General features: G+C 56.5%; 1 protein-coding gene across 13 annotated transcripts in view; it reads left to right on the forward strand.

Annotated features, from left to right (window-relative positions):
• Positions 1-12328, forward strand: part of PTDSS2 (phosphatidylserine synthase 2) — a 47195-nt gene that overhangs the window by 21790 nt on the left and 13077 nt on the right. For 9 of the 13 annotated variants that reach the window (XR_008537924.2, XR_002938402.3, XR_002938401.3 and 6 more), the window contains exons 3-4: positions 4950-5032; positions 11929-11996. Coding sequence is in view for 7 of the 13 variants with exons in the window: in XM_024346852.3 (XP_024202620.1) it covers positions 4950-5032; positions 11929-11996 (151 nt within the window). In the remaining 6 variants the exon portion in view is untranslated. Of the gene's footprint in view, positions 1-1465; positions 4227-4949; positions 5033-11928; positions 11997-12328 lie in introns of those variants that run through there. The other 4 variants (XM_063783621.1, XM_063783620.1, XM_054661826.2 and 1 more) reach the window with 3 other exon arrangements.

The raw sequence follows: 12328 nt of genomic DNA on the forward strand, positions 1-12328 counted from the left end.
GTCTCTGGGTAATCGGAAGGAGGAGGGGAGTCTCTGGGTAATCGGAGGGAGGAGGAGGGGAGTCTCTGGGTAATCGGAGGGAGGAGGAGGGGAGTCTCTGGGTAATCGGAAGGAGGAGGGGAGTCTCTGGGTAATCGGAAGGAGGAGGGGAGTCTCTGGGTAATCGGAGGGAGGAGGAGGGGAGTCTCTGGGTAATCGGAGGGAGGAGGAGGGGAGTCTCTGGGTAATCGGAGGGAGGAGGAGGGGAGTCTCTGGGTAATCGGAGGGAGGAGGAGGGGAGTCTCTGGGTAATCGGAAGGAGGAGGGGAGTCTCTGGGTAATCGGAGGGAGGAGGAGGGGAGTCTCTGGGTAATCGGAGGGAGGAGGAGGGGAGTCTCTGGGTAATCGGAAGGAGGAGGGGAGTCTCTGGGTAATCGCAAGGAGGAGGGGAGTCTCTGGGTAATCGGAAGGAGGAGGGGAGTCTCTGGGTAATCGGAGGGAGGAGGAGGGGAGTCTCTGGGTAATCGGAAGGAGGAGGGGAGTCTCTGGGTAATCGGAGGGAGGAGGAGGGGAGTCTCTGGGTAATCGGAAGGAGGAGGGGAGTCTCTGGGTAATCGGAAGGAGGAGGGGAGTCTCTGGGTAATCAGAGGGAGGAGGTTGGAGTGGCTGCTGTGATGGTGGATTACCATTGCACGTTTAGCCCAGAAGAGACAAAGATGGTTAAACAGTGTGTGCGCAGTGGTTAATGGATACACACAGATCTTGTTGCTGTACAAGCTGAGGGGGCCTAGAACCAGCTATGCTTGCAGCAGTGAGCATACCCAGGCCCAGATCCTGGTTCCTAGTGCCCTCCAGTCCACGGGGCCAGGGCTCTGAGGAGAAATGGCTGATTCCAGCACCGGGGCAGGAAATGCCCAGGATCAGCTGATCCTGGCAGTTCCAGAAAGTGAGGAGCTCTGTAAACAAAACCCCACAGTCACGGGATTGCGTCCCAGTGAAAGAGCCTCCCAGTGGCCAAAGAGCAACAAAATAATAAAGTAGTATTAGAATATAACCCAGAGTAGAAAATAAACATCCACGAGCCCATAGTGATATAAGGGATTGAATAAATAAACAGAGGGAACAAGACCAACCTTCCCTGCAGAAGGTTTTCAGTAAATGAGGTAGATCCCCCCATTCCAGGAGCCGGCGTGAGCTCCCGGCCCCGCCGTGTGCTGCGCGTGGTGACCTGACCTCCTTCCTGGGCGTGCAGCACGGAGAGGGCAGTGGGAGGAGGACGCTGCAGCCGAGGTGCCCGCAGACACCCCCAGGCCCAGTGGTCAGGTCAGCATGCACTGGTCATGTTCATGGCGTGGCCGACGGGGAGGCTGCTGCCCCATCCTCCCAACCCCGACGACCCCAGCCCGGCCATGCAGAGGCATAGCCGACCGTCTCACTAAGGAACATTCCACAGAATTCCTGACCAGGCCTCCTCCAAACCATCCAGGTCATCAGAGACAAGGAGAGTCTGAGAAACCGTCCCAGCCTCGGGGAGCCTGAAGAGACAGAACGAGTAGATGCCATGTGGCATCCAGGAAGACATTGTTGGGGGTGGGGCAGGGGGAAGGACATCAGGGGAGAGCGAAGGAAGCGTAGGCCTCAGCAGCTGTGTGGCAGCACTGGCTTATTTACTTTTTATTTTTTATTTTATGTTTATTTTATTTTATTTTTTGAGACAGAGTATCACTGTGTCACCCAGGCTGGAGTGTAGTGGCGTGATCTCGGCTCACTGCAACCTCCGCCTCCCGGGTTCAAGTGATTCTCCTGCCTCAGCCTCCCGAGTAGCTGGGATTACAGGTGCCTGCCACCACATCTGGCTAATTTTTGTATTTTTAGTAGAGATGGGGTTTCACCATGTTGGTCAGGCTGGTCTCGAACTCCTGACCTTGTGATCTGCCTGCCTCGGCCTCCCAAAGTGCTGGGATTACAGGCATGAGCCACCGCACCCAGCCAGCACCGGCTTATTAATGGTGAGATGTTAATGGGAAAACTGGGCCTGTGAGATATGGGAGCTTTTACTATTTTTACAATAATTCTGTAAATCTAAAACCATTCTAAAATTAAAAATTTATTTTTAAAATGCAATATATTTGTTTTCCTTTTAAAGCACTTCCCTCCTCATTCTTACCCAACGGGACACACCTTCTCAAGTACTTAAGTAATTCTTTTTTTTTTTTTTTTTGAGACTGAGTCTTGCTGTCACCCAGGCTGGAGTGCAGTGGCGCGATCTCAGCTCACTGCAACCTCTACCTCCCAGATTCAAGTGATTCTCCTACTTCAGCCTCCCGAGTAGCTGGGATTACAGGCGTCTGCCACCACACCTGGCTAATTTCTTGTATTTTTAGTAGAGACAGGAGTTTCATATCGGCCAGGCTGGTCTCGAACTCCTGACCTTTAATGATCCACCTACCTCAGCTTCCCAAAGTGCTAAGATTACAGGTGTGAACCACTGTGCCCAGCAAGTAATTCTTATGAACAAATTAGCCTTATAAAGTTGTCATAAACATTATGTGATGTGTGGCCAGGTTAGAGTCCTGTGTGACCCGGTCTGAGCTGGCCTCTGGGCAGCATGCCGTGTGGGGGCTGCCACAAGCTGATTCAGGGAGCACCGGCCTGGGGTGACGCACGCCTGTCGGGCGGAGGGCGGCCTGGGGTGACACGGATGGTGACCTGGGATGACGCGCGCCTGTCGGGAGGATGGCGGCCTAGGGTGACACGGATGGTGGCCTGGGATGACGCGCGCCTGTCAGGCGGATGGCGGCCTGGGGTGACGCGCACCTGTCTGGTGGATGGCGGCCTGGGGTGACGCGGATGGCGGCCTGGGGTGACGCGCACCTGTCGGGCGGATGGTGGCCTGGGGTGACGTGGATGGCGGCCTGGGGTGACGCAGATGGTGGCCTGGGGTGACGCGGATGGCGGCCTGGGGTGACGCGCGCCTGTCGGGCTGATGGTGGCCTGGGGTAACGCGGATGGCGGCCTGGGGTGACGCAGATGGTAGCCTGGGGTGACGCGGATGGCGGCCTGGGGTGACGTGCGCCTGCACCGGGAGCAGCTTCCCTTGGCCAGTGCCCATGTTCCTCTTTTCATTTTTATCTTTTCTGGGGAGGGCAGGGGGACGTTTTACTGTCTTTCCACTGAATGTTATGACCCTCCCCATGCCCCGTGGAGGCACAGCTGAGGTGGGGCCTATGTCTGGCTCCAGGGGGCCCTGAAAGGTACTTTTCACACCTCCCACCCCTCAGCACTGAGAGACCTCGGGAGGGGTACCGGTGACAGGGACGCGGGCCCCACCTTGCTGAACCCAGCAGCGAGGGCATCTCTGCCTCTGTCCCTGGAGGCTGACAGCGGTAGTGTGGGAGCTGGGGCCTGGGTGGAGACCGGGTCAGAAACTCAGGTTTCGCCTGGGTGGGCCATGAATGTCCTGCCGAGGGTGAGACCCTCAGGGCTCTGGGTGGAGAGCAGCACCTGCCCAGAACCAGCAGACCCTTGTCCCGGCTGCACCAGGGGCCAGCGACCTTGTGCCCTCCTCCATCCTGCAAGCCTCGGGCGGTGCTTGGCCTCACCTGCCTCTGTCTACTCAGGACTTTGAGGCCAGGCACTCCTGCAGGCAGAGAGGGGAATTTCTGAGACTGAAGTTGTTACTGGGTATTTTTTAACAGCGCTGTCTTAAAAAATAGATAGCGTGTCTCTGTGGCCCCGTCTATTCTTGCGGCCACACGAACGTGCGTGTGTGTGTGCAGCTTCCCTCACGGCAGCCAAAACCCAGAGGCCGCCCAGCGTGCGAACACGCCAAGGTGTGACTGTCGGCACGGCACTGCCGAGCCGTGGGAGGGACTGGGTGGTGCAGCGGCCAGTGGATCTCAGACCCTGAGCTGAGCACGACTGGAGAGGATGGGCGCATCCGAGCGTCTGCAGAGCACAGAGCGCGTCCGCAGAGCGGGTCCACACCTTGGGTGCGGCGAGCGGATGTGAGCAGTGTGCCTGTGACCAGGGCTGTCTGCACATCCGCCGGCCTAAGCTGCTTCTCAACCGAAACCCACTGGGACTCTGGCTGAGGCCGGCCCCAAGGAGCTTTGCCGAGGAGGGAGCACCTTGCCCCTGCCCAGAGCAGTCCCTCGCATCCTCCTTCCCGTGAACCTGCATCTTTGGTTGCAGTTACAGCTCTCACGCTTCCATCTTATGAATCACAGGAGTCCCGTTGGTTTTGGGTGAGTTGACACCAAAAAGACACAAGAGCTCTCTAGAGACACTTCCTGGGGGTCCTGCCGCGTTGGAGCAGGGAGGCAGTAGCTCCTGACGCCTTCCCTCCTACATGGGCTTCGTGATCACTGATGGTCACATGCGGGGCATTCGGTGGCCTCTGTGTAGAGCCAGTGTCTTCCTGATGTGACACTGGGAACCACCAGCAGCCCAAGCACAGGGACCTTCTCCTGGCCACTGGGCGGGCTGCAAATGTGAGGGCGAATGTTGGGTGCAGGGTGGTGGAGGTAGCTGGGCCTTCCCCACTGCGGAGGAGGCAAATGTGAGCGCGAATGTCCGGCCCAGGGTGGTGGAGGTAGCTGGGCCTTCCCCACTGCGGAGGAGGCAAATGTGAGCGCGAATGTCCAGCCCAGGGTGGTGGAGGTAGCTGGGCCTTCCCCACTGCGGAGGAGGCAAATGTGAGCGCGAATGTCCGGCCCAGGGTGGTGGAGGTAGCTGGGCCTTCCCCGCGGCGGAGGCGGCAAATGTGAGGGCGAATGTCCGGCCCAGGGTGGTGGAGGTAGCTGGGCCTTCCCCGCGGCGGAGTCGCCCGGCTCTGCCCGAGGCCCCTTCCTCCCGCCCCAGCATCAGGGGCTGTTCCACAATGGGTGTTTGGGGGTCCCTGCAGCCTCCCACCTCCCTCCTGGGAGAAGCCTGCACACACTGAGGGGCTGTTTGTTCTTTATTTGCAGAGGTATTGTGGCCAGTATTTTGGTTTTCTTATGTTTTGGAGTCACACAAGCCAAAGACGGGCCATTTTCCAGACCTCATCCAGGTAACTTGCCATTTCCTTTTCCGTGTGCCCCTGTGGCATTTCTGTTCTGAGCGGCCACTCTGTGTCTGTGCTACTGGGTGTGAGTGTCCTGTCCTCCCCTCCGCCTGGCCCCTCCCCGAGGCCTCCGAGGCCACTTCCCACATGGACAAGGGCGTGGGGTTCTGAGCTGGCCGTGTGCTCCTCCTCCAACCACCGAGGGTCTCTCCAGGCCTTCTCTGGCCCTTTCACTCTTCCCTGTCCAGGGCTGTCCAGCCCTTCTCTTCCTGCTTCTGCCTCCTCTTTCCACAGACCAGAGTGGCCGAGGGCTCCAGATGGGGCTGTGAGGCCAGGGACTGTGGGCTCTAGGTGGGGCTCTGAGACCGGAGGGGGCGGGGGTGGGTGAGGGCACCAGATGGGGCTGTGAGGCTGGGGGCGGGTGGGTGAGGGCTCCAGATGGGGCTGTGAGGCCATGGGCGGGTGGGTGAGGGCTCCAGATGGAGCTGTGAGGTGCCGCCCACCCCCTGCCCTTGAAGTGGTTGCCCAGCGCACTCTGCCTCAGCCACCACCCCACCTTATGGCCCTGAGTTCTAACAAACCCTCGTGGGCCAGAGCATCCCGCCAATCTCAGTGTACTCTGTCGCCCAAGTCCCACCCCAGGAAGGCGGGCTCAGGCTTCTGTAGGGTCGGTTGTTTCCCCTGAGTGGCCACACGAAGTAATTAGAAACATTTTCTGTTTCAACAGGAGTATGTATTATAGAAAATTTCGAAAATACGAAGATACTTAAAAATAAAACTACCCACAAATAATAACCACTGTTAAATTTTCACATGTTTGTGATACGGACATATTCACTTGTTTGTGTATACGGACATATTCACGTGTTTGTGTGTGCGGACATATTCACACGTTCGTGTACGGACATATTCACGCGTTTATGATACGGACATAATCACGTCTTTGTGTATATGGACATGTTCACGTGTTTGTGTGTACGGACATATTCACGCGTTTGTGATACGGACATATTCACGCGTTTGTGTGATACGGACATATTCACGCGTTTGTGTGATACGGACATATTCACGCGTTTGTGTGATACGGACATATTCACGCGTTTGTGATACGGACATATTCACGCGTTTGTGTGACGGACATATTCACGCGTTTGTGTGATACGGCCACATTCACGCATTTGTGTGATATGGACATTCACGCGTTTGTGTGATATGGACACATTCACGTGTTTGTGTGTAGGACATATTCACGTGTTTGTGTGATACAGACATATTCACGTGTTTGTGATACGGACCTATTCACACGTTCGTGTACGGACATATTCACGCGTTTATGATACGGACATAATCACGTCTTTGTGTATATGGACATGTTCATGTGTTTGTGTGTACGGACATATTCACGCGTTTGTGATACGGACATATTCACGCGTTTGTGTGATACGGACATATTCACGCGTTTGTGATACGGACATATTCACACGTTTGTGTGATACGGCCATATTCACGCGTTTGTGTGATACGGACATTCACGCGTTTGTGCGTAGGACATATTCACGTGTTTGTGTGTATGGACATATTCACGCGTTTGTGATACAGACATATTCACGCGTTTGTGTGTACAGACATATTCACGCGTTTGTGTGATACGGATATATTCATGCATTTGTGATACGGCCATATTCACGCGTTTGTGTGATACGGACATTCACGCGTTTGTGTGTAGGACATATTCACGTGTTTGTGATACAGACATATTCACGCATTTGTGTGTACAGACATATTCACGCGTTTGTGTGATACGGATATATTCACGCATTTGTGATATGGACATATTCACGTGTTTGTGTGATACAGACATTCACGCATTTGTGATACGGACATATTCATGCGTTTGTGTGCACGGACATATTCACGTGTTTGTGTGATACGGACATATTCACGCGTTTGTGTGTACAGACATATTCACAGCCTCGAAAGAGTGGAATCCTGAACGTGTGGCTTTGTGCATTCTCCACTTCAGGTTCAACGACTTTAGTCATTTCCTTACTAATTTTTAAAATGACTTTAATCATTTAGGTTTAAATGACTTTAGTCATTTCCTTACTAATTTTTTAACACCCGAAATTTTAATGACTGCTTGTTTGCTGTCATTAGAATGTACTACATTTAACTAACTTATTTAAGCCATAATATTGTATATTTAGAGAGTTTCCAGTTTTATTTTAATAAACTAGGCTGTGGTGAATTTTTTCACGTATGCTCTGTGTAAATATCTGATTATTCATTTAATAAAATGTCCCAGAAGTGAGTATTGAATTAAAGGGCATACACAGTTTAAGCCTGTGATATGTGTTATAAAATTAGCCTCCAGGAGAGCAGTGTCTGCCCCAGGGTCAGTGCCATGGTGGTGAGTGAAGCTCCCCCACCCACAGAGGCCCTGAGCAGGGAGCCGTCCGGTGACCCAAGCAGGCTGGTCTTGCTGGCCCCTTCCTTGCCCAGGGCCTTGAGAGAGGGCTCCTTGAGTGCCTGGCAGGCCACTCTGCTGGCTGACAGCTGTGTGGGAAGGGCCCAGGGCTCTGTCTGCCCAGCCGGCTGAGTACAGACGGTCTTGCCTCCAAGGGGTTTGGATTCCTCAGCAGAGCAGTAGAAGGTGCAGTGATGGTGAGAAACTGCGACTCACACAGTGAAAAGCCTGGTGCGGTGACGGGGAGAAACTGCCCGTCACACAGTGAAAAGCCTGGTGCAGTTACGTGCTTGTTGGGTGGATTTGGAGGGAAGAAGAGCTGCCGGAAGCTCAACCCATGGCCGTCCTTGCTTGGAGATGCACCAAATCCCTCCTGGGTGGCGGCATTACTGGGGACCGGGACGCAGCCGTGAGTGGGACAGACTGGTCAGCAGGCAGCAGCTTGTCCTGGCATGTGGCCCCTGGCACAGGGAGAGACTCCCGGGAGACCCTCAGCTCTGAGCAGTCAGGAGCTCCGGCGCAGGTCACCTGGCGGGATGTGGAGCATCTGGGCCTGAAGGTCTTGGTGCTTCCAAAAGCTCCGGCCGCGGCGTCTCTTGAGTTGTGGCTCGTCCCCTCCCGCTGGGCAGGACTGGGGGTTCCTGGGCTGTTCAGTTTTTAGTCTGAGCTCTGCTCTACCTTTCTTCTGTCCGTTTAGTTTGCTTGGCATAAATTCCATATTACTTTGCCAATCTTCGATTTATTGACGGGGAAGCCTGTCCTGGAGCCACCTTCTTCCACGCGTCTCGTTAACTTGGGGGCCGGCAGGGAGCCCTCAACCCTCTGCAGTCACAACACATTGAAGTGGACAAGTGATGAGTCCTGTGCAGCGGAGGCTCTTGGGGGGGTGGGCAGGGAGAAGGGCTTTCTCCAGAAAGGTGGTCCCTGTGGGCTCTGCCCACCTTCGCACTCCCCTGGGTCTGGCCCAGGAATGCCCAGTCCGGCAGCTGTAGCCGTAGCCATTAGTGACTGGGCCTCATGAGGAGGAGTGGAAATGGGCCCAGCCCGGCCATCTGGGGAGCTGCTTTCTTTGGAGACTTGAGTTGGCTGCAGCTCTGAGGGAGGTGGAACGTTCTGGGCCACTGAGGAGGGCATCCCTCCTGTGTGAACGGCATTTTCTTCCTGGCTCCCTCTGAAGGCTGTGTCAGCCACAGCATTTCCAGGGCTGCTGAGGCTGCCTGTCTGTCTTTCCCCTCTGGTGTGATGTTTAGAAAGACAAATGAGTGCTGGGGGCTGGGGGGTGGCCCTGGGGTCAGGGAGGTGCCAGAGCTGCTCCGGGAAGCGACCCAGGAATGCAGACCAAGGGCCTGCTGGGTATTCGGGGGCGGCAGCCTGGTGCCGGTCGGGTGGGAAGCGTGAGTGGGGAGAGGAGTCCGAGATGCCACCTTTCTGATCTGGGGATCTGGGGCCTTCCCCAACAGGAGAAACATGAGAAAGATTCGACTTGGCAGTGGGGGGAGGGAAGTTAGTACCGGTCGTGGTGAGCTGTGGCCCGCTCAGAACATGATGGTTTCATGGGTGGAGCTGTCCCCTCAGAGAGCGCCTGCAGGCCGGGCACCTGCTCCGAAGGCGTCCCCTCGAGTCAGTGTCAGAGAGCGCCTGCAGGCCGGGCACCAGCTCCGAAGGCGTCCCCTAAGTCAGCGTCAGAGAGCGCCTGCAGGCCGGGCACCTGCTCCAAAGGCGTCCCCTCGAGTCAGCGTCAGAGAGCGCCTGCAGGCCGGGCACCAGCTCTGAAGGCGTCACCTGCAGGCCGGGCACCAGCTCTAAAGGCATCCCCTCGAGTCAGCGTCAGAGAGCGCCTGCAGGCCAGGCACCAGCTCTAAAGGCGTCCCCTCGAGTCAGCGTCAGAGAGCGCCTGCAGGCCGGGCACCTGCTCCAAAGGCGTCCCCTCGAGTCAGCGTCAGAGAGCGCCTGCAGGCCGGGCACCAGCTCCGAAGGCGTCACCTGCAGGCCGGGCACCAGCTCTAAAGGCGTCCCCTCGAGTCAGCGTCAGAGAGCGCCTGCAGGCCGGGCACCAGCTCTAAAGGCGTCCCCTCAAGTCAGCGTCAGAGAGCGCCTGCAGGCCGGGCACCAGCTCTAAAGGCGTCCCCTCGAGTCAGCGTCAGAGAGCGCCTGCAGGCCGGGCACCAGCTCCGAAGGCGTCACCTGCAGGCCGGGCACCAGCTCTAAAGGTGTCCCCTCGAGTCAGCGTCAGAGAGCGCCTGCAGGCCGGGTACCAGCTCTAAAGGCGTCCCCTCGAGTCAGCGTCAGAGAGCGCCTGCAGGCCGGGCACCTGCTCCGAAGGCGTCCCCTAAGTCAGCGTCAGAGAGCACCTGCAGGCTGGGCACCAGCTCTAAAGGTGTCCCCTCGAGTCAGCGTCAGAGAGCGCCTGCAGGCCGGGCACCAGCTCCGAAGGCGTCCCCTAAGTCAGCGTCAGAGAGCACCTGCAGGCTGGGCAGCAGCTCTAAAGGTGTCCCCTCGAGTCAGCGTCAGAGAGCGCCTGCAGGCCGGGCACCAGCTCCGAAGGCGTCCCCTAAGTCAGCGTCAGCACCTGCAGGCTGGGCACCAGCTCTAAAGGTGTCCCCTCGAGTCAGCGTCAGAGAGCGCCTGCAGGCCGGGCACAGCTCCAAAGGCGTCCCCTCGAGTCAGCGTCAGAGAGCGCCTGCAGGCCGGGCACCAGCTCTAAAGGCGTCCCCTAAGTCAGCGTCAGAGAGCGCCTGCAGGCCGGGCACCAGCTCCGAAGGCGTCCCCTAAGTCAGCGTCAGAGAGCGCCTGCAGGCCAGGCACCAGCTCCAAAGGCGTCCCCTCGAGTCAGCGTCAGAGAGCGCCTGCAGGCCGGGCACCAGCTCCAAAGGCGTCCCCTCGAGTCAGCGTCAGAGAGCGCCTGCAGGCCGGGCACCAGCTCCAAAGGCGTCCCCTCGAGTCAGCGTCAGAGAGCGCCTGCAGGCCGGGCACCAGCTCTAAAGGCGTCCCCTCGAGTCAGCGTCAGAGAGCGCCTGCAGGCCGGGCACCAGCTCCAAAGGCGTCCCCTAGAGTCAGCGTCAGAGAGCGCCTGCAGGCTGGGCACCTGCTCCGAAGGCATCCCCTTCAGTCGGCGAGCCCTTGTGGGGCGAGGGCTGCCCCGAGTTAATTTCACCACGAGCCCCTTAAACTCTTGGGCCACTGGGAAGTTTCCAGGTTCTTCTTATCCCAAGGCGTGAGGAAGAAGTTTGTGATCTCAGTCGTCTGTCTTGGGTCCCAGACCTCCCTTTGCAGCTTTTCCTAAGAACGCCAGGGCGTTTGTATTTCCTGCCAATGATGGCGGCTTTTCATGAGCCACGGTGGCCGTCTTCCCCTGAGTACGTTGGGGCCTCCTGCGTTTAGTCCGAAAACCTCACGTCTGCATGTCTTGCCATGAGCTGCTCGGAGCCGTGGGAAGTCAGGAATTGAGGGATGGTTTCATGTTAGAAGTCTGTTAATGTAACTCATCACATCAGCATGAAAAAATTGATCCCCTTAAATGCAGAAAAACAAAAATTCACATTCATCCATGACAAAAACTTAACATACTGGAATTGAAAGATTTTTTTAACATGATAAAAAGTATCCCAGCCTGGGCAACATGTCGAAACCCTATCTCTACAAAAAAACAAAAACAAAAATTAGCTGGATGTGGTGGCACGTCCCTGTGGTCCCAGCTACTCAGGAGGCTCAGGTAGGAGGATTGCTTGAGCCCAGGAGGCAGAGGTTGCAGTGCAACAAGATTGCACTCCAGCCTGGGCAACAGAGCCAGGACCCTGTCTCAAAAAAAAAAAGTGGCCAGCCACAGTAGCTCACACCTGTAATCCCAGCACTTTGGGAGGCTGAGGTGGGTGGACCATCTGAGGTCAGGAGTTCGAGACCAGCCTGGCCAACATGGTGAAACCCTGTCCCGACTGAAAATACAAAAATTAGCCGGGTGTGCTGGACACCTGTGAGCCCAGCTACTCGGGAGGCTGAGGCAGGAGAATCGCTTGAACCTGGAGGTGAAGGTTGCAGTGAGCTGAGATTGCACCACTGCACTCCAGCCTGGGCGACAGACTCCATCTAAAAAAAAAAAGGTATCCACCAAAAACCTACTCCAAACTTAACGGCGCAAGTTTAGAAGCATCACTCGTAAACATAAGGCAGGGATGTGTGCTGACTGCTTCTGTGCAACAATTTATGGGCAAAAGATTTAAGGACTGGAATGGAAAAAATGAAGGAAAAAAATTCACTTTTCAGAGAGAAATTGTGCCTAATTCTGAGTTACAGCTTTCTTTATAAAGGCTCTCCCAGGGGCCTGTGAAGGGCCCAGAAGAGACACTGGGTGTGAAGGAGCCAGGAGCCAGCCTGGGGCTGAGCGGGGCCGTGGAGGCCTGGGCCGGGTGCACTAACGTTCTGTCGTCTGTCTTTGTAGCTTACTGGAGGTTTTGGCTCTGCGTGAGTGTGGTCTACGAGCTGTTTCTCATCTTTATACTCTTCCAGGTAAGCTGTTTTTCTGGGTTGGATACCTGGGAACTTAGGTGACAGTGTGGCCCCAGGCATGGTGACAAAGGAGGCCTTGCCCACACGGCCCTTGAGTGATGGGAGGAAGCAGGGCTAGACCCCCACAAAGTAGGCCGAGCTGCGGGGGGTCTCCAGGAGCATCTGTGCGGCCCTTGAGTGATGGGGGGCAGCAAAGCTAGACCTTCAAAACGTAGGCCGAGCCGCAGGGGGCCTCCAGGAGCATCTGCTGGTGGGGCGCTGACTGTGGCCATTTAGCAGGGCCACACTTAACGAGGGCAGGGCCAGGGGTGCAGCTGCCAGGGTGGCTTTGC

This window comes from Pan troglodytes, chromosome 9, assembly GCF_028858775.2.
Source record: "Pan troglodytes isolate AG18354 chromosome 9, NHGRI_mPanTro3-v2.0_pri, whole genome shotgun sequence".
Classification (NCBI taxonomy): domain Eukaryota; kingdom Metazoa; phylum Chordata; class Mammalia; order Primates; family Hominidae; genus Pan; species Pan troglodytes.